Source organism: Salmo trutta, chromosome 14 (assembly GCF_901001165.1).
Source record: "Salmo trutta chromosome 14, fSalTru1.1, whole genome shotgun sequence".
Lineage (NCBI taxonomy): Eukaryota > Metazoa > Chordata > Actinopteri > Salmoniformes > Salmonidae > Salmo > Salmo trutta.
Window position 1 is genome coordinate 64,911,750 of NC_042970.1, and position 22,767 is coordinate 64,934,516.

A 22,767-nucleotide genomic window follows, 5' to 3' on the forward strand; every position below is an offset into this window, starting at 1 on the left:
ACTTACAGTAGTGAATGCATACATTTCATTAAAAAAATATATTTAATTTTTTGTTCCCATACAGTACAACCTTCAAAAAAGTATTTTACACACATAATATGTTCCCATTATAATCTATGCAAGAATCGGAATGCATGATTTATCACTGGTACTTGAGAACATGTGAATAAAACAGTAAATATATCAATAATTACCAAAACAAAATATTTTCTGATAGTGATTTATCGATACAAATGGCGTGTGCCGGCAGTCAATCACGTAACCTCTCACTCCCACTCTGAGCCATTCAGTATTGTTGTTTATGTATGTAGCTAAACTGTTGCATTAGCAATGTCTTTCAAAAAGGAGACAACTCACAAATGCGGAAATTCTGGAGATTTCTTAAAATTCGGACAATGAGTCTGAGTCTGAAAGTCAGGAATCAGATTCTGACAGTGACAGTGAGGAGCTGCCCGCCAGCCATTGAGAACCCTGAATCTGAGGACCCCTTGTCCACTGACAAAGTCCCAGGTCCCTTTGAAGATGCTGGTGGTGATGGAGGCAGACCGACAGCGGATGAAGTACAGGAGTTCTGTGGTAGCTGGAAGGCCACCAGCCATTTCACCCCTCCTGGCCCTGCTGTTCGCTTTGATGAGTCCCAGTCTGGAGTGCAACCCCCCTTGCCATTTCCGTCTGAGGCAGAGTGCTTCAAGTTGTTTCTGACAGAGGAGCTGGTGGGAGACATAGTAGAGACCAATCACTATGCCTTGGAGCTACAGGAGAAGAGAGAGCCAGGAGTGGGGTAGACAACCACAATTAGTGAAATGTATACCTTCTTGGTGACAGTCCTTCTCATGGGGATAGTAAATAATAACTCCCTAAGAGAATACTGGAGTACAGATCCTATGTTTGCAACTCCCTTCTTTGCCACCCTCTTTTCCCAAGACTGCTTCCTTGTTCTGCTGCCATGGCTGCATTTCGTCAACAATGCTACTGCCATCCTAAATGACCCCGTTATACAAAATAAGAAATGTTGTGCTATACAAAGACCTATGCATTGATGAGTATGAGGGGTGTCCGGGTCCGTGGTGATGACCATGCTGGCTCCTCATCTCAGCAAGGGACACACTTTGTATGTGGACAGCAGTCCCACACTCTTCCAGCATCTGCTCTCCAACAGCACAGGGGCCTGTGGCACAGTCAGGTCAAACAGGAAGGGGATGCCGGTATTCGGATGCAGGAAGATGCAGAGAGGGGAGGCAGAGTTCAAGGAACACGGCTGGCAGTAAAGTGGCATGACAAACGAGACATCCATGTCCTCGCCACTGTCCATACAGCAACCATGTCGGCCACAGGGAAGGTGGACCACCTGACGGAAGAGAGAAAAATCTAACCAGACTGCGTGCTTGACTATAACTTCAAAATTGGGGCAGTGGATAAGGCGGACATGATAAACAGCTTTGTGGAATGCACTCAGAAAACAACCAAGTGGTGTAAGAAGATATATTTCCATCTGATCAACGTAGCCCTCAATGGCCACATAGTTCACCACCAGCTAACAGGTGAGATGATTACTGAACAAGGGATTTTTTGTAATTGGACGTACAGTTCACATGCAAATCACATACAGAAACTATTAACGTAATAAGGCACTTACTTTGATAGAAACGCAGCCTGGATTTGAACCAGGGTGTCTGTAGCGACGCCTCTAGCACTGAGATGCTGTTCCTTAGACCGCTTGGGAGTCATAAGGCCAGGGTAGCTTCAAAATACAACGCAAGCTAATACTTCTCTGACGCAATTAGCATTGTTTTCCAGAGCTGATAGAAGAATGTAGCTAGCTACCTAAGCATTGAGTATAACACCATAAAGGTTATGAAATGAGTAACGTTACCGCGCATGTCCGCGGTTATAAGGAATATACACAAAAATGTTATGCTACAGTTGAAACAACATAACACGACATGCATAAACCTTAATAAGGCACTTACTTTGATAGAAACGCACACATTTCCAAAGTTATTATTGGTAACGAAAACAACTATAGCTGTGATGCAGGCAACAGACCGAAAATGTGAACGTGTGTGTGCAGGACGGGAGATGGGCAAATGTCTGCAGACTTGAACTGCACTAACAATTGGGAAGTGTTTGGAGAATTTTGCCCGGGTCAGAAATGTCCAAAAAATTAATTGGTCCGCAAAAGTAAAAATACTACTTTTATGTGAATGAATGAGGCGGAACACACCTCAATTCAAACTGTTCTTAGAAAATAAAAGACTTGTTTGAAAATAATTAGAAATTGTCAAATTGAAAACAGCCTATAATTAAAAACAGGCTGCGTGCCTTGGTTTGTGGGCAGCACGGATTAAATGTATTGATGCGTAACAATCACATTCTGGAATGGAGAGAACGTTCTAACATCAAGTCGCTGTGGCGACCGTTAGAGATATTTGGAACTCACACATGCAAAGTTGAACTCTTTCCCCTATGCTGAGTCTCCTCCTCCTACACCTGAACAGCCAATGCATCTCTGTTGCTAGACAGAACCTTAGTGATATCTGTTCTTCCTCACTTCCTCTGACCTGACCTCTGCCCCAAAGTGCTCGCACCTCCCCAACTCACGGCTGTCATGGTGACTGGTACCAGACTGTGTCTTCCCTCCTCCCATATGATCCCTGATGGCTAACAATAACATATCCTGACAGAATGGAAACGTTACATACTCCCCTCTCTCCCTCAGTGACATGAATAAGTATATTTCATGATTTCATAAGTCAAGAAATCAGAACCCAACACTGTAAACACACAGCCTCCCCCCACACACCACACAGTGTGTTCAACAAAGTGTACCCCACTACATACAGACGCTCCTATTGGACTCAGTACCACCAGCCTTATGTAATGTATCATTAAAGCTTAAAGCTTATGCTCTTTCATGTCTTAATACTTTACAGTAAAAGCCTCCACTAGAGATTGCCACTGTCTTCCATTAGGCTCATACTCTGAAAAAAATGGAGATTTATTTGAATACATACAGTACATGCAGTACTGCAGGAATGTTGTGTTTAACTGTCAGTACAGTCAAGAACAGTACTTTAGTTTTTCTTTGGTTGTTATGTGAAATAGGCTACATGGGAGTGTGAGCGATGTGAAGGACAGAGAGAGTTGGGGGATATGTTAGTTGGATGAGGAGGGGGATTCTTGATGGGGGAAGGGCTCATCCCTGCCATTCAGGGCCGGACGGACGAGTGTGGGTGAAGAGGTGGAGGAGGGAGACAGTGGCAGCTCATCTTGTCTACGGTGAAACCTCTTTCAGAAATCCAATCAAATTGCAGAGGCACACACACACACACACACACACACACACACACGTCAGCCACCCTTATCTCCTCTCACTCTCAAGGATGAGAGTCAGACAGAGACTTACAGTATTAGACACACATCCTCTCCTCTTTCTAACAAGAGCTCTCAGATCTACATCTACTGCAAAACAGTTCCTGGAGATAGTAGGTTATAGACATCAGCATCCTGTCTCACTCCATACAAATGACCCTCTCATCCCAACACATGACATGCTGTAAGGGCTGTGCATTGCGTGAGAGGCTTGTTAAAGGCTTCAGTGTTTATAGTATAATCAACAGTTGTGTCCTTGAGTCTGTAGGGAAATAGATGAGCTAGCCAGAGCAACATGTTGTGTCTGTATCGTGTGTGTGTTTCGGTAATAAATGTGTGTGTGTGTGTGTGTGTGTGTGTGTGTGTGTGTCTCTGTGTAGTGTTTGCTGTCTGAGCTCCAAAAACACACATGCATGGAGACACACTGTCTCTTTCTCTCTCTCTTTCTCTCTTTCATTATAGCGTTGGGATTGTTACTTCAAATGAGTATGTGTTTTATTTGCTCGTATTACAGTATGCGGTCATTCATATCAACTTCCTTTTCCAAATGCACTTATTGTAAGTCCCTCAGGATAAGAGGGTCTGCTCAATCAAATCTAGCGTGTTCTGTAGAGAGAGGAAATTGACTGTAGCCCACCTCCCACCATGTCCATTAGCCTTGTCTCCATCTGTCACGATGGGCCAACACACACACACACACACACACACACACAAAACCCCTCAGATCTCTCACCCAGACCACTCACAGGTCAGCTGTCCAATAGGGACTAGGTCGGCATGGTAACTCCGAGGTTTTAGCCAATCGATGCAAAAGAAAATGGAGTCAAGTGACGGGAGTGAAAGCAGACACAGCCCTGTGGTCTCAGGAGTCTCTACTTCTTCACTTCTAGTAGGAGGAAATGGATACAGTGGAAATTGATGAGGGAAAGACATGAGAAACATAGGAGAATCCTTCCGCCCAGCGGGGTACAGCAGAAATCAGTGAAGGCAAGGGTTTTGGGTTGCGGTAGATTCCTTTTCTTTTTAAATGGTAAGGAGTTTAGAATGTTATGGGGGAATCAATGGGAGGATCACTGTACTGTGGAGAGAGCAATGTGTGTGAGAGACACACACACAGAAGTAGACCGTACACACACACACTGACACACACACTGACACACAGAAGTAGACCGCACACACACACACACACACACACACACACACACACACACACACACACACAGACACACAGAAGTAGACCGCACACACACACTGACACACACACACACATCCTCTCTCTCACGGGCTCCAACTATCACTCACTCTTCCTTAATAATGCAAAAACTAAACCCCCCCACTGGCAGGGAGTCTCTCTGCATCTCTCTCTCTGACACACACTCCTCTTTCGTCCTCTCCCTCGTTCCTCTCATCTCTGAAACGGACTCATTTCTCCCCGGTCGGTGCCCCTTTGACCGTTTGATGTGTAGATCTCCCTCTTTTTCGGGATGCTGTTGCCCACTCACTGTTCTGGCCATCTGCTACTCATACAGTTTGGATCACGCTACTGAACGGCGCTTCACCCTCATCGTCAACACAGTGCTGTCGTTTCATCTAGCGGATTGATTGATGTTTCATTGTGTTTCTCTAATGCTCGGGGGCTTGGAAGAGCCTTCAACGTTTCTCTCCTCATAGTACGATAATGAGTTGGTGGTTAATTCACAGTGACTTACAGTGAATGCAGTACAGGACCGAAGGGGTTTTGTCCTGACCAGGATCAACTTTTGACCCTACAGTCCAGGGCACAGTGTTAACTGGTCAGGGTTGTGGTGACCTGGTCAAGGTCATGTGGTCAGTGAAAACTCCTGGTCCTAAGTATACAACAGGTCCCCATGCAGGCATCAAGCAGGGCAGCAGGTAGACTTGTGGTTAAAGCTGGTTCCAATACCCGAGCTGAGTAGGTGGGAAATCGGTCGATGTGCCCTTGAGCAAGGCACTTCACCCGAATTTTCTCCAGGGGCGCCGTACTATTATGGCTGACCCTGGAAATCAACACTTCTCACTGCACCTATCCGGTGTATGTGACAATAACACATTTAAATCTCCTAAACTTCTCCAGCCAACTGTAAACCATAGTTAATATAACATCTTCTCTGTCTGTGTGCTGTGTGTTTGAACCATACAGTAGTTCATGTAACCTCTGCTCTGTGTGTTTGAACCATACAGTGGTTCATGTAACCGCTGCTCTGTGTTTGAACCATACAGTAGTTAATGTAACCTCTGCTCTGTGTGTTTGAACCATACAGTAGTTAATGTAACCTCTGCTCTGTGTTTGAACCATACAGTAGTTAATGTAACCTCTGCTCTGTGTGTTTGAACCATACAGTGGTTCATGTAACCTCTGCTCTGTGTTTGAACCATACAGTAGTTAATGTAACCTCTGCTCTGTGTGTTTGAACCATACAGTAGTTAATGTAACCTCTGCTCTGTGTGTTTGAACCATACAGTAGTTAATGTAACCTCTGCTCTGTGTGTTTGAACCATACAGTAGTTAATGTAACCTTTGCGCTGTGTGTTTGAACCATACAGTAGTTAATGTAACCTCTGCTCTGTGTGTTTGAGCCATACAGTAGTTAATGTAACCTCCGCTCTGTGTGTTTGAGCCATACAGTAGTTAAGGTAACCTCTACTCTGTGTGTTTGAACCATACAGTAGTTAATGTAACCTCTGCTCTGTGTGTTTGAACCATACAGTAGTTAATGTAACCTCTGCTCTGTGTGTTTGAGCCATACAGTAGTTCATGTAACTTCTGCTCTGTGTGTTTGAACCATACAGTAGTTAATGTAACCTCTGCTCTGTGTGTTTGAACCATACAGTAGTTAATGTAACCTCTGCTCTGTGTGTTTGAACCATACAGTAGTTAATGTAACCTCTGCTCTGTGTGTTTGAACCATACAGTAGTTAATGTTACCTCTGCTCTGTGTGTTTGAACCATACAGTAGGTAATGTAACCTCCGCTCTGTGTGTTTGAACCATACAGTGGTTCATGTAACCTCCGCTCTGTGTGTTTGAACCATACAGTGGTTCATGTAACCTCTGCTCTGTGTTTGAACCATACAGTAGTTCATGTAATCTCTGCTCTGTGTGTTTGAACCATACAGTAGTTAATGTAACCTCTGCTCTGTGTGTTTGAACCATACAGTAGTTAATGTAACCTCTGCTCTGTGTGTTTGAACCATACAGTAGTTCATGTAACCTCTGCTCTGTGTTTGAACCATACAGTAGTTAATGTAACCTCTGCTCTGTGTGTTTGAACCGTACAGTAGTTAATGTAACCTCCGCTCTGTGTGTTTGAACCATACAGTAGTTAATGTAACCTCTGCTCTGTGTGTTTGAACCATACAGTAGTTAATGTAACCTCTGCTCTGTGTGTTTGAACCATACAGTAGTTAATGTAACCTCTGCTCTGTGTGTTTGAACCATACAGTAGTTCATGTAACCTCTGCTCTGTGTGTGTTTCTGTCTCATAGATTTCTCGGGGTGCCCCCAGGCAGAGGGAGCTGCCCCTTGACAGGACCTCTGCCCTTTGACCTCATCTACACAGACTACCACGGCATGCAGCAGATGAAGCAGCACATGGGGCTTTCGCTCAAGAGACACAAGTATGTGTGTGTGTGTGTGTGTGTGTGTGCGTGTGTGCGTGTGTGCGTGTGTGCGTGTGTGCGTGTGTGTGTGTGTGTGTGTGTGTGTGTGTGTGTGTGTGTGTGTGTGTGTGTGTGTGTGTGTGTGTATAATATACATGTGTCAGTGTGTTATCATAGCTAAGGTTTACGACCTGTGTTTGAGTCCATTATGGCTGCTTATTAGATGCTACTGACGTGTCTCTCTGCTCGTAACTCACACAGTTAGTTAATCCCCTATAGATCAGTAAAACATCCCTCAGTCTCCGGCCAGACTGTCAATCCTGTCTAATCCTATGATGGAAGGGGAGGGGGAGGCATCAATACAAAAGGACAGCACCACAGCAGTAACAATACACACTCTCTCCATCCATTGAGAATTACATGACAGGTCTTCCTTTTGAAGTCCACACAGGCATAAATGCATTCAGAGAAACACACACATAGACAACCAAAAACACATACAGTTGAAGTCGGAAGTTTACATACACTTAGGTTGGAGTCATTAAAACTTGTTTTTCAACCACTCCACAAATTTCTTGTTAACAAACTCTAGTTTTGGAAAGTGCATGACACAAATAATTTTTCCAACAATTGTTTACAGACAGATTATTTCACTTATAATTCACTGTATCACAACTCCAGTGGGTCAGAAGGTTACATACACTAAGTTGACTGTGCCTTTAAACAGCTTGGAAAATTACAGAAAAGGATGCCATGGCTTTAGAAGCCTCTGATAGGCTAATTTACATAATTTGAGTCAATTGGAGGTGTACCTGTGGATGTATTTCAAGGCCTACCTTCAAACGCAGTGCATCCCTGCTTGACATCATGGGAAAATCAAAAGAAATCAGCCAAGACCTCAGAAAAAATTGTAGACCATCACAAGTCTGGTTCATCCTTGGGAGCAATTTCCAAACGCCTGAAGGAACCACATTCATCTGTACAAACAATAGTATGCAAGTATAAACACAATGGGACCACGCAGCCATCATACTGCTCAGGAAGGAGATGCGTTCTCTCTCTTAGAGACTTTGGTGCGAAAAGTGCAAATCAATCCCAGAACAAGAGCAAAGGACCTTGTGAAAATGCTGAAGGAAATAGGTACAAAAGTATCTACATCCACAGTAAAACGAGTTCTATATCGACATAACCTGAAAGGCCGCTCAGCAAGGAAGAAGCCACTGCTCCAAAACCGCCATAAAAAAGCCAGAATACGGTTTGCAACTGCACATGGGGACAAAGATCGTACTTTTTGGAGAAATGTCCTCTGGTCTGATGAAACACAAATAGAACTGTTTGGCCATAATGACCATCGTTATGTTTGGAGGAAAAGGGGGGAGGCTTGCAAGTCGAAGAACCCCATCCCAACCGTGAAGCACGGGGGTGGCAGCATCATGTTGTGGGGGTGCTTTGCTGCAGGAGGGACTGGTGTACTTCACAAAATAGATGGCATCATGAGGGTGGAAAAGTATGAGGATATATCGAAGCAACATCTCAAGACATCAGCCAGGAAGTTCAAGCTTGGTTGCAAATGGGTCTTTCAAATGAACAATGACTCCAAGCATACTTCCAAAGTTGTGGCAAAATGGCTTAAGGACAACAAAGTCAAGGTATTGGAGTGACCATCACAAAGCCCTGACCTCAATCCTATAGAAAATATGTGGGCAGAACTGAAAAAGCGTGTGCGAGCAAGGAGGCCTACAAACCTGACTCAGTTACACCAGCTATGTCAGGAGGAATGGGCCAAAATTCACCCAAAAGCTTGGGGAAGGCTACCTGAAACGTTTGACCGAAGTTAAACAATTTAAAGGCAATGCTACCAAATACTAATTGAGTGTATGTAAACTTCTGACCCACTGGGAATGTGATAAAAGAAATTAAAGCTAAAATAAATCATTCTCTCTACTATTATTCGGACGTTTCACATTCTTAACTGACCTAAGAATGGTCATTTTTACTAGGATTAAATGTCAGGAATTGTGAAAAACTGAGTTTAAATGTATTTGGCTAAGGTGTATGTCAACTTCCGACTTCAACTGTACACCCCCCAAAAAAGGTAATTTTCTGACATTTTAACTGCATTGTTGAGAAAGGGCTCATAAGTAACTACACTTGTATTCGACGCATGTGACAAATAAATTGATTTGATTTGACACATGTTTAGAGGCAGACCCATACAGATACACACAGGCATGTTCAGTGCCGTCTATCTGACACACACCATTGGCAGACTTTTCTGCTCGGCAACAAATAGCACCAACTAGAACGCATACAGCACCACGCTCATACCAGCTCATCTTCTATATACAGTATGCACCAGCCCAGCTGTCAACAGCTTATTATTGCTGTTGTACTGGTTGGGTTCTGCGTTGAGGTTAACTATCGATCGTAGGGAGGCACTGAGAGAACGAGGGAGTGAGATAGAAGGGAGAGTGCAAGTGGAAGAGTGGCAAGCCTCTTGACTCAAACTGACACCAGATAACAGCCGATGCCCACGCCATGTATTTTTTAAATCCAATTATGAATGAGGGATGAGAGAGTTTTGGTAGTCGTGAGTGTGTGTATGCATTTTGGCATGAGGTAAGAGCATGAGAAGTGGGCCCGATGCTCTAGTTAAATTATCCCAGCAGCTCTCTCTCTGTGTGTGTGTTTGAGCGCACAAGCATAGTAAGTGAACCCTGAAATCCACCCAGCAGCCTCTCTGGCTGTGTGTGTGGACGTGTTTAATTATACTTGTGGGGACCAGAAGTCCCCACAGGAATAGTAAACAAACAAAAAGTTAGCCAAATGCTGTCTCTAGGGGGTTTAGGGTTAAGTTTAGAATTAGTGTTAGGGTTAGAATTAGGTTCAGGAACAAGGGCTAAGTTTAGGGATAAGGTTAGGTTTTGGGGTTAAGGTTAGGGTCAGGCTTAAGGTTAGGGTTAAGGCAAGGGTTTGGGAAATTTTGAATGGGACTGAATTGTGTCCCCCCACAAGGTTAGTTGTACAAGATTGTATGTGTGCGTGTGTATCACGTTGCAGGGAAGACCCAGATGCAGACAGTGTCGAAGTAACAAAAGTTTATTACTAGAACAGGGGGCAGGCAAAACAACAGGTCAAGGGCAGGCAGAGATCAGTAGTCCAGATCAGAGTCCAAAAGGTTCAGAACGGCAGGCAGTCTCAGGGTCAGGGCAAGCAGAGGTCAATCATCCAGTGTGGTGTGACAAGGTACAGAACATCAGGCAGACTCCGGGTCAGGGCAGGCAGAATGGTCAAAACCCGGGAAACTAGAAAACAGGAACTAGAAACAGACAGGAGCAAGGGGAAAAACGTTGGACGGCTTGACAAACAAAACGAACTGGCAACAGACAAACAGAGAACACAGGCATAAATACACTGGGAAAATGGGGAAGATGAGCGACACCTGGAGGGGGGTGGAGACAAACACAAAGACAGGTGAAACAGATCAGGGTGTGACTGTGTGTGTGTGTGCATGCCTGCCTGCGTGTGCGTTTGTGACCAAACAACTTTGTCCGACTGGTCGTAATAGTTTGCTGAGGTCAGCAGCTCTCCCAGACAGCGAGTGGCTCAATGGTTATGGAGTCGTGTTGATTTCTGCTTGGCCTACTCGGATGTGAGTTTTAGTGCTGTGAGGCAAAGCGGCACACGTCAATCTCTCCCGATCAATCAAGGGCTTGCTGTGTATAAATCAACATCATTTTTTTTTAGTACAGCGTGATTTGAGGTTTCGAAACGTAATTAATATCGTAGTCCTAAACATAGTCAGATGTAGCTGTGGTAAACAACCTTTGGTGTTATTCTTTAATAAATCTCGCTGCAACACACAGGGAATTGACGTCACTATGAAATGTACGACCCATTCCCTACGTGATACATTACATGTATAAAGCTCCGTATTTATTTGTAAGACGAACAAACTCCAGCGCTTTCTTCCGCACGGTCCATCATCATTTACGTCGAGGCTTTAATACTACAAACATGAATAACTTATCAGTCTAGTCCTCACCTTATTGGAGCCTCATACGCTTTAAAGGATGAAGTAGGCTTTAGACACTGGCTTTTCTCCTCTACTTTAACCCCATATGTAGTCATTTACCCACAATCCCTAGGGGTTTTGTGGACAAGAATGAGATGCGAGCCTTTTATCAGCCCTATCAGCTGAAAGGCATATCATTAATCAAGTGCAGAGCTCCTGGGTCCTTCAGTCTCTGTTTAATTACTTTAGTTTGATGTTGCTCCCAATGTCCAGATGCATTAATAATGCCCGGCCAGCCAATACGCTAGTTTCCTGAGGAGGGAGGGGGAGGTGTGTGTGTGTGTGTGCGCGCGTGTGTGTGTGTGCATTCAGGGGAGGAAGAAGAGGAGGGGGGGGGGTCAATGATATGAGGTCTGGTAAAGATGCTGAAAGCTGATATTGTGCGGCTTTAAATCACACCTCCCAACTGATAATGTGGATACACTATTGATCACTATGTACGTGTAGCACAAGGGGATGTGTGAAACTTACTCCTCAGCCTGAAGTCTCCCCACTTGGGCAAGCTAGCTTTTCGCGTGTCGCCATCTGGTAAGACGCTTCGGGAGGGCGGTCAAGTGTGCTTGCAAGGAATATTTCCTGAGTTTGTTCCAGGTATGGATGGAATCGGGAGGAAGTGGTACTCACTAACCAAGCAGTGTGACGTCCTTTTACATATGCGTGGTGAATTTACTGCTCTGATAGAGCAGAGCTAGAAGAGGACTGCGAGGGTATACATACACACATGCGCGCACACACACAGACAATGTTACGTAAGCACACACACTTACTCAGGAACCCAGGCCATTTCTCACCTCACAAACTTACTCACCTCATAAACAGCTCCTGGGAGCACTGATCACAGTATTTACAAGCCCCTGTTACTTGTTCCCCCTTTTTGACCCAGACAGCATAATGTACACTGAGTGGACAAATCATTAGGAACACCTTTCATAATATTGAGTTGCACCCCCTTTTGCCCTCAGAACAGCCTCAATTCATCGGGGCATAGACTCTACAAGGTGTCTAAAGTATTCCGCAGGGATGCTGACCCATGTTGGCTCCAATGCTTCCCACATTTGTGTCAAGTTGGCTGGATGTCCTTTGGGTGGTGGACCATTCTTGATACACACGTTGTAGTTCTTGACACACTCAAACCGGTGTGGCACCTACTACCATACCCAGTTCAAAGGCATTTAAATAATTTGTCTTGCCCAGTCACTTTCTGAATGGCACACATACACAATCCATGTCTCAATTGTCTCAAGGCTTAAAAATGATTCTTTAACCTGTCTCCTCCCCTTTACACTGATTGAAGGGGATTTAACAAGTGACATCAATAAGGGATAATAGCTTTCACCTGGATCCATCTGGTCAGTCTACTGCAGGGGTTCTTACACTTTTTCAGCCTGGGACCCAAATGAGAAATTCTGTGTTTTCCTGGGACCCAAGCTTAGGAAAATATGCAACTATACGTAAAGATCGGTACATTTCATTACCTGTATGCCTAAAAAAAATGCAATATAGACAAACAAATAACAATGAAATACCCATAAATATATTTTCATGTTTATTTTTCCCCATTAAAAACACTCTTACATATCTGTCTAGGTTGGAACTGTTGCAGTTAAAATACAATAAATACATTTCATTCTGAACTGGAATAAACAGATTGATCACATCACACAGATGAATAACAGAACACACACACACACACAGGCTTTTTGATCATGCAACCCTAAGTAACAGTACAGATAAAACATGTAGAAATCATTGTTGATAGAAAGTCTAGGTTGGAACGGTTGCTGTTTTAAAATACATATTTTTTATTCTGAACTGGAATAAACTGATTGATCACATCACACAGATATAGCCCAGAAAACACACGCAAACACACAGTCCTAATGAGAGGTGTGTGGCTGGTTGAAGTTTTCAACAAGCAGGTCTATTCTGGGCTCAGTTTTTGACAGTACAACACTGAGGTCATGCTCAGCATTGACACTGTTTCTGTACTTGAGAACCCTGACTCGCAAAGGTATGTGGTGCCAAACTGGATCAGAACATCTACTGCTTTCTGTCAGACAGGAGACCACTTCCTACTGTTGATGTGCAACACAGAACTGTGTGAGTGTTTGCCTCGAAAAGCATCTTGTGTCAATCAGTTTATTCCAGTTAAGAATAACAATTATTATTGTATTTTAACAGCAACAGTTCCAACCTAGACTAGTTTTCAACAATAATTTCTACAGTAAGATGTACAGTAGGCCTGATCATTTTTCATCTTCATCTGTAACATTACTGTCTCTTTGGGTTGCACTATCAGTAGCTAGTTAGCTTGCTTTGGCTGACGTTAGCTATTAGCTGTGTAACGTTACAAGGCCAGGGGATTGTTTGAAAGCGAATTCTGCTTATCATCACGTTATAAAATGACAACAATGCCTTGCTAGCTGACTTAACGTTACTTTTCCACTGTCAACGCACTGTTTCCTGAAGCGTTCTGCCCTGTTCTGAAAGAACTCCCTGGGTTTACCGTCATGTTGTGGATGTTTAGTCAGGACGTGTCGTTTAATTAATTTGTTCGTTATGCGAGTCTCATTACTAAGCACTTCCACACACAAAACACATTGTGGGCGCTCCTCATTATTTTTAAAAAGTGTATGAAAGACACAAAAAGTCATCACTGTATTTGCGTTTCATGACAATTGAGCTCAGTCAGAACTTGTGGCTAGCATGAGTCCGTTTGATGACAGCTGTGAGTTGATGGCGAGTGGGAATAACAAGTCAGTGGTTTGAACCACAGCGCTGCAGCGTGTGGGTCACGGAGTGATCTTCAAGAAGACTGCAGAAAAAAGATCCGGTAAACCGCGAAGTACACGGGCATCTCCCTCTACCTCTCCCGCAGCTGCCAAACTGAGCAGAGACCGCTGCCAAGCAGAGAGAGCACTGAACCGAGAGCGCAGTTGCAGTTGGCCAAATAAATTCCAATAATTAATGAAATAATTATACATTTACGTCGCGACCCATACTTTAAGAAACGCTGGTCTACTGTATGTCATGGAAAGAACAGGTGTTCCTAATGTTTTGTATACTCAGTGTATTAGAAACGGAATATGTATCTATATCATTGTTTTGTGATGTAGAACACATATGTATCTATATCAGTGGTTTGTGTTGTAGAACACATATATGTATCTATATCAGTGGTTTGTGATGTAGAACACATATGTATCTATATCAGTGGTTTGTGATGTAGAACACACATGTATCTATGTCAGTGGTTTGTGATGTAGAACACATATGTATCTATATCAGTGGTTTGTGATGTAGAACACATATTTGTCTGTGTCAGTGGTTTGTGATGTAGAACACATGTATCTATATCAGTGGTTTGTGATGTAGAACACATATGTATCTATATCAGTGGTTTAAACCTCAACGGGAACAGTGGTGGGTGACAGCCTCCTACCCTGTCGTTCCCCAGGGACCTTTTCCGCTACAAGCAGCAATTTAACCAAGATTAGTCCCCACTCTGATCCTCTGCTAGATATGCTACCAGATATTCCACCCAGTAACTCCAAAGCCATTTCCCTCCTTCTTTTCATCCCTTCTTCCCTCCATCGCTTCGCACCTCCAGGGTAATCTTATCTGTTGGCAGAAAATGATCCAGTTTTTGAGACGATAAGGGAGAAAGGGAGGGAGGGAGGGAGAACTGAAAGTTACATCTCTCATCAATGTTTCATGACACCGCTCTCTGTGAAAGCGGCCCCCTTGACTTACAGCTGCTCAAAGAAGCGTGGCACTTTTTAAGACGCTCCCGTGCAGATGAGATGTCGTCTTCAGACACTCCCTTCAAGATATATCGCTGTCGATCTAATGCCCTGTGCTTATTCGCGGTCTTTCGGTGAAAAACGTACCGAAGTGTCACAGAAATACCTGCATCGCCTTGTGCAGTATGGTGAAGATATTATGCCTACAGTGAAATGTCTATCAATCATGTTCACATGCTTGAAAATAGCCAATTAGCATCACAACAATGCCTTGAATACCCACACAGCAAACACACACTAGACACCGCGTCTCCGAATATAGGCCTAGCGAACCTTGCTGTCGTGTTGACACAATAGCAAAACAGTAATAACGTCAGAACAACGTTACCCACGACGAACAACAATACCCAGTGATTACATGGTGTGAGTCACTGCAGTGTTAAACAGTGCCCACGGTGCAGGCTGTTGTCTTAATGCAGTGAACATTGTTTACTTTGAAATGGAGCCAGTGAATCTAGAACACAGTGTTAGAAGGGGAAGTTACACATACACACACCTACGCACACACACACACGCTTCTGCTAAATAGTGGCCACCGCTGCTGAAAAAAAATCCAAGGGACACTCTGCACACACTCTGTGAAGGGGGCCTTGGTGGCCACTGGTCAGGAATACAGATGCGTTATGAGCTATACATGGAAATAGAAGATTCTAACTTGCATTGTTTCTGGAAAATATGTTATCGGTAGAGTGCAGCTCTGCTTCAAGTGTTTGTGTTTACTTGAAAAACTGAAACGTATTCTAGCAGAACATTTCAGCCCTGTCTCAAACTGGGAGAACCCATCCACACGCGCACTATGCTTGCTATTCCACGGTGACGGAATTACGCTTTGACTCTGTTTTTTTTGTTTTTTTCACTTTAAAATGTATGCCAAACAAAAACCTCAAACCTTAACATACTATACAACTATGCAGAAGGAATACTTTGAACAATTTCCACAGAAAATTAAACAAAACGAATTGAGTGGAAGAACTGTGCAGATCCAACCGTAACGGAATTGCAGTAAAATATCTCTCAGGTGTTTATGTGCCCACATATTCCGAAAACAAAATATCTGCTCCGAATTAAGATTCAAAGATGTCAGCAGAAAAAAAGAGGGTGTCAGCTATGTCATGGTCGCTTGAATTTGAAAAAATCTATTTTTGTTATTGAAGTAAGTAGGTAAAGTGGATTTACACCCGGTAACGGAATTACATCATGGGTCCCTGATCTGTACTACACACAAATGCATAATTATGGATATGAATGTCATTCTCTGTTTAGACATCACAGCACAGCAGAGCACAGTAGATTACAGTACAATACAGTACAGTAGAGCACAATACAGTACAGTAGAGCACAATACAGTACAGTAGAGTTCAGTACAGCACAGCAAAGTAGAGTAGGGTAGAGTACAGTGCAGTAGAATACAGTATAGCACAGTAGAGCAGAATATAGTTCAGTAGAGTACAGAACAATATACTGTACTCTACTGTTCTATACTCTACTTTTCTTTACTGTACTGTATTGTACTGTACTACTGTATTGTATTGAACAGTACTCTACTGTGCTCTACTCACTGTACTGTACTGTGCTAGCCAAACTTGTAAAACATTCGTCTATGATAGGTTCAGATTTGGTCCAGTCCGGTCCGTCTGTGGGCATGAACATCAGATCCAGGGTGGCCTGACCAAATTTCATCTACTTTTCAACGTCCATGGACGTCCGGTGTAGGTTGGTGCTCAGCGGGTGAGGATGCTGGTTAAAGTAAATGGAGGGAGAGGGGGCTCATGGGTAGGTTGTTTTAACACTCTTGGTTTGACCACCAGACGACAGAAAGACCAAGAAAGTTAACAGCTGAACATAACAGTATGCCAGCGGAAGGGAGAACAGTAGAAGGTGATCCAACTGTGGGTTGTGACTGTTATGATTTACCATTGTAACCAATTCAGTTGCAGTAACTCCATTATATATTTTGGGGTAATTTTGGTAAACAGATTGAGTTTAATCACTTAATAATTAATAAACAGAATTCATATCATTAAAATCACTATAACTAATTGGTATGTCTACCATTACGTGTTACTTCTGTGAACTCACATTATCCTCCCTCCACATGAAGGAGAGAAATTAGAAAATGATCTTAAAGATATGTGGGTTGTTGGTAACGGTATTACAAGGCACAATGCATTATTTCTTAAACGTGCAGAAGGTAAACAATATCTCCAAAACTAAATATACGTCTTGATATCAGTTGGCAGGGGTATTTACGTCAACATCTGTGTTTGGATACACCTACACATTGAAGGGTTTTTCTTTATTTTTACTATTTTCTACATTGTAGAATAATAGTGAAGACATCAAAACTATGAAATAACACACATGAAATCATGTAGTAACCCAAAAAAAAGCATTAAACAAATCAAAATCTATTTTATATTTGAGATTCTTCAAAGTAGCCACCCTTTGCCTTGATGACAGCTTTTCACATGCTTGGAATTCTCTCAACCAGCTTCACGAGGAATGCTTTTCCAACAGTCTTGAAGGAGTTCACACACATTCTGAGCACTTGTTGGCTGCTTTTCCTTCACTCTGCGGTCCAACTCATCCCAAACCATCTCAATTTGTTTGAGGTCGGGTAATTGTCAGGCCGTCTGATGCAGCACTCCATCACTCTCCATCTTGGTCAAATAGCCCTACACAGCCTGGAGGTGTGTTGGGTCATTGTCCTGTTGAAAAACAAATGATCGTTCCACTAAGCTCAAACCAGATGGGATGGCGTATCTTTGCAGAATGTTGTGGTAGCCATGCTGGATAAGTGTGCCTTGAATTCTAAATAACTCACCGACAGTGTCACCAGAAAAGCACCATCACACCTCCTCCTCCATGCTTCACGGTGGGAACCACAAATGCGAAGATCATCCGTTCACCTACTCTGCATCTCACAAAGACACGGTGGTTGGAACCAAAAATATAAAATTTGGACTCAACAGACAGGTTTCCACTGGTCTAATATCCATTGCTTGTGTTTCTTTGCCCAAGAAAGTCTCTTCTTATTATTGGTGTCCTTAAGTAGTGGTTTCTTTGCAGCAATTTGACCATGAAGGCCTGATTCACTCAGTCTCCTCTGCATTTACATTTTAGTCATTTAGCAGACGCTCTTATCCAGAGCGACTTACAGTAGTGAATGCATACATTTCATACATTTTTTTTGGCCCCCCGTGGGAATCGAACCCACAACCCTGGTGTTGCAAACACCATGCTCTACCAACTGAGCTACAGGGAAGGCCAGTAGCTCTGAACAGTTGATGTTGAGATGTGTCTATTACTTGAACTCTGTGAAGCATTTGTTTGGGCTGCAATTTCTGAGGTTGGTAACTCTAATGAACTTATCCTCTGCAGCAGAGCTAACTCTGGGTCATCCTTTCCTGTGGCGGTCCTCATGAGAGCCAGTTTCATCATAGTGCTTAATGGTTTTTGTGACTGCAATTGAAGAAACTTTGAAAGTTGTTAAAATTTTCCAGATTGACTGACCTTCATGTCTTAAAGTAATGATGGATTGTCATTTCTCTTGGCTTATTTGAGCTGTTCTTACCATAATATGGACTTAGTCTTTTACCAAATAAGGCTATCTTCTGTATACCCCCCCTACCTTGTCACAACACAACTGATTGGCTCAAGTGCATTAAGAAGGAAAGAAATTCCACACATTCACTTTTAACAAGGCACACCTGTTAATTGAAATGCATTCCAAGTGATTACCTCATGAATCTGGTTGAGAGAATGCCAAGAGTGTGCAAAGCTGTCATCAAGGCAAAGGGATGGCTACATTGAAGAATCTCAAATATAAAATATATTTTGATTTGTTTATCACTTTTTTTGGGGTTACTACATGATTCCATATGTGTTTGTCACGGATCTCCCTGGAACTTTCATTTTGCACACCTGGCCCCTATTCCTACCGATTGTATTTGAATATATGTGCCCTTTGTTCACAATGGTGGTGTCGATTATTGTTACAATGTCCGTTGATGCGTGTGAGTACCTTTGCTCTGTGTTTTGGGCTTTCGTGCCCGTGTGGATTGTGCAGGTTATTACGGGTCTCGTCCCGTGTGTTAATCATTGTGTGCGTGTGTTATTTATTCAAGGTACCTCTCGCTCTTTTGTTTGCGTTTCAATCCTGTGTTTTGTGTACGTGTTTGTTTGGTCTTCGTCCCCGTGCCCTTACACTGCACGCCGTAATTTGGGGCGTAATAAAAAGCCCTATTACGCATTCCTGCGCCTGTCTCCCGAATCATTGTTACCAACGTGACAGTGTTATTTCATAGTGTTGATGTCTTCACTATTATTCTACAATGTAGAAAATAGTCAAAATAAAGAAAAACCCTTGATTGAGTAGGTCTGTGAATTTTTTACTTGGTACTGTATTTCTGATACCTTAAGACTTTTTCTGGTATATTTTCTAAGAAATCTTTTACATCTGTTTATCCATAAATAAAAGCCTATACTTATGCCAGGTTTTTTAGATGGAAAATGGTTGAAAAAGGTATCTATGCCTTCATTTCTCAAAAATATAGACTCGTACTTCACATGTTGGTGCGTGTGGGTCCTTTTCGGTGGAAATGCCCCGGGCTCTCACAGGTCTTCAGCTCTTCTTCTAATCGCCCCTGAGCTCAGACAGTGGCAGCATTTACCACTCACTAGAATGGCAAAGCCCAGGCCAGAACGGTTAGGGCTTTAGAGTGTGTGTCGGGAATCAGTGAGTTACCATGTTTCTTGATTCCAAGAGATAGTTTGGTGTTCACGATGCAAATAATTCACTTCCAAGTATACACTATTACCCAATGTCTCAGTATTCCCCATAGCCACTACTTTACCATGCTGCTTTTAGTTCAATTACCTGCCCTTACATTTCTGAGAGGGTAAACTGGGTTTTAATCCTGCTTATTCTACTTGGTTTTCCATCTCAGCTCCCAAACAACACTTGGTAGCTTTTCGAACAACAGAAATGATTGATGCTTCTCTCTTATCAACAGAGGCACAGCTATATCTATTAACTTCTACTTAACAACAGTTCCATAGTGAGCTTTTGTCTCCGTAGTGTTGATAGTATGTTCAGGATTGTGTGTCTTGAAGATCGGTATTTAACCTTCGTTGCTTTTTCTGTGTTCTCTCTTGACAGACACATAGACATTGCTTGTCAGACAGACAGAGTTTCTTAAACAGGCGTATGCACACAGATGCACACACATGGACAGGGTACACATAGCTTGTCAAACAGACACACACACACACTGCATATCGAACAGACAAATACACACGCTCCCTTTTTGAATGAGTGAATGACGTGCGGAACAGTGGATGAATGGAAAGGACCCACGCGCACCAAGTCCGTCTTCTGTCTCTGTCTCTCCACTTGTGATTACGGCCTTTGAGAAAACACAAAGGCTTCGGGGGGGAAAAGAGCGGTGGTGATGCATTGTGGCCATTATTGAAATGATAAATGCCGTCTAAAAATCAATTGTGACATGTCATTTATTTAGTTATTGACATTTCATACAAAACATTCATGTCAAAAACAAGCATTCAGAAGTCGGGCTTTGTCTGTTCTGACAAGTTCTATCAGTTTTCAGCATGTTCAGAAATACACATGATGTTTAAATTCATCTCAAATATTATACCAGTACCCACTTTTCACAGGAAATGTGAGTTGTGTTAATTGCTCTGTGGTGTCGTGTTAAAATGTGCTCCTCATTTCAGGTGCCACATCCGTGTGATTGACACCTTCGGGACAGAGCCGGCCTACAACCATGAGGACTACGCCACCCTGCACGGCTACAGGACCAACTGGGGCTACTGGAACCTCAACTCCAGACAATACATGACCATGTTCCGTAAGTATACATCAATATGGATTATCACTCATCAGTATTACAACACAATGGATGGTTGCAGAGACTATGACTAAAGGCCCAATCTGTAAGATTTCCTGGTCTCAGATTGTTGATTCAGTCTACCGCGGTATTGGATGCAAACGTCGTCATTATACTATAGCGATTCAGGGGGAGGGGTGCGAGGGTCCAAGGCAAAGCACGACCCATGAAATATTAGGTGTTTTGGGAAGAAAGCTACAATTAGGACCTGAATGGAGCCATGTTGGTGGCTCAATTATTATTTGCTGTTGGAAAATGGCATATTAAAAAGGTTAGTTCACTATTATTGAATGTCAAGTCCCATACCACTTATGGGAGAGTTAGGAAGGAGGAAGAGTTAGGAGGCCACAGGGATGGGAGAGTTGGGAGGCCACAGGGATGGGAGAGTTGGGAGGCCACAGGGATGGGAGAGTTGGGAGGCCACAGGGATGGGAGAGTTGGGAGGCCACAGTGGGACACAGTAGGATTCCACCATCATAGAGCCCTGGCCTTCACTATCTGACTGGCTCTGCTTTTCATAGCAAGTCATTGAGCTAACTGAGCACTTGTCTTTACCCACCCTCTCCCACTCCATCCTCCATAGTACCACTTAGCATCGCTATATATTCTGCACCAGCAGTACAGAGGATCACTCATTTGTTGCTGAGAATTTTCCAGCAGCGATGGAAATGCAAACATGTAGTGTATTCAAGATTTTAAAAAGGCTTCTAAAGTTTGTAATTTCCATTTAAAATGTCAGATTTGATTAGCCCTGAAAAATGTATCAACCCCTACAAAAAATGTCCATTAATTATAATCCACATAATAATTCACATTTCCTGTTGTTGCAGGATTATTTTCCTCCTGTAACAAACTGGCTCAAATTAAGATCTGTACCTATCCGCCTGGCTATAATGCACCCACAATACAAGCCAAACCACTCAACATTGTAATGCTATGGATACCTACACCACTTAACATTGTAATGCTATGGATACCTACACCACTCAACATTGTAATGCTATGGATACCTACACCACTTAACATTGTAATGCTATGGATACCTGCAGAATCCACCTAGGTTAAACACACCACTTAACATTGTAATGCCAGTACTTTAGCATATAGACAGCTTTTAGAATAGCCACACTTACAATACCTTTTTGAATTAGCATATTAGAATCAGACTGAGGCACAGGCCATATCAATAACAGTAGCACCTCTTCACATTTCACTGAGGATATTGTTAAGCTCAAGTTCAAATGAGATGAGGGGGTCTATTCCTGTCTGTTTACTATATCTTCTGTATCTGTCTCACTCTTTTCCCCTGTCACTCTCCCTTCCCCTCACTCTGCCCTTTCCATCCTCCATCTCTCTCACCCTCCTCTCCTCAGCCCACACTCCAGACAACTCGTTCATGGGCTTTGTGTCTGAGGAGCTGAACGACACGGAGAAGAGGAGCATCATGCAGAACAAGGTCAACAACATGGCTGTGGTTTACGGCAAGGAGGCCAGCATGTGGAAGGTAGGCAAAACACACACACACACACACAGTCCACTCACAGTGAAACACGGGTTCAAATAATATGTATTATTTCAAATACTTTAGCTGTACTTGATCTAGCTTGCCCGATAAAATGGGATAGTCCCAAAAGTGCAAACCCCACCCACCTAGCGCTCCAGGCAGGCTCAAGCAAACACTTAACCTACTTGAAAGATTTCCAATACTATTTCAACCCAGGTCTGGGTGCAGAAAGATAATTATCCCACTCACATAGAAAGTTATACGTAGTGGGGTAAAGTGCCGGGGGTCAAATCTTTTTAGATTTTTGTAGAATCATAAAAATTCCCTTCATGAATAAAGCATATCTGATCATTAATCTAGAGCTGCTTTATGTCATCCTGCTCATACTCTAAATTGCACCCTTAATATCCCTGTGCTCTTAGAATTAATACTTAGGCATTTGGATTGATATGGATTTGACGTTTAAAAACATATAGATGAG

General features: G+C 43.0%; 1 protein-coding gene across 2 annotated transcripts in view; it reads left to right on the forward strand.

Annotated features, from left to right (window-relative positions):
- LOC115208646 (alpha-1,6-mannosylglycoprotein 6-beta-N-acetylglucosaminyltransferase B) overlaps positions 1–22,767 on the forward strand; it is a 136,419-nt gene that overhangs the window by 94,078 nt on the left and 19,574 nt on the right. For both annotated transcript variants that reach the window (XM_029776857.1, XM_029776858.1), the window contains exons 9-11: positions 6,879–7,010; positions 20,610–20,743; positions 22,156–22,286. In XM_029776857.1, coding sequence (XP_029632717.1) covers positions 6,879–7,010; positions 20,610–20,743; positions 22,156–22,286 — 397 coding nt within the window. The remainder of the gene's footprint in view (positions 1–6,878; positions 7,011–20,609; positions 20,744–22,155; positions 22,287–22,767) is intronic.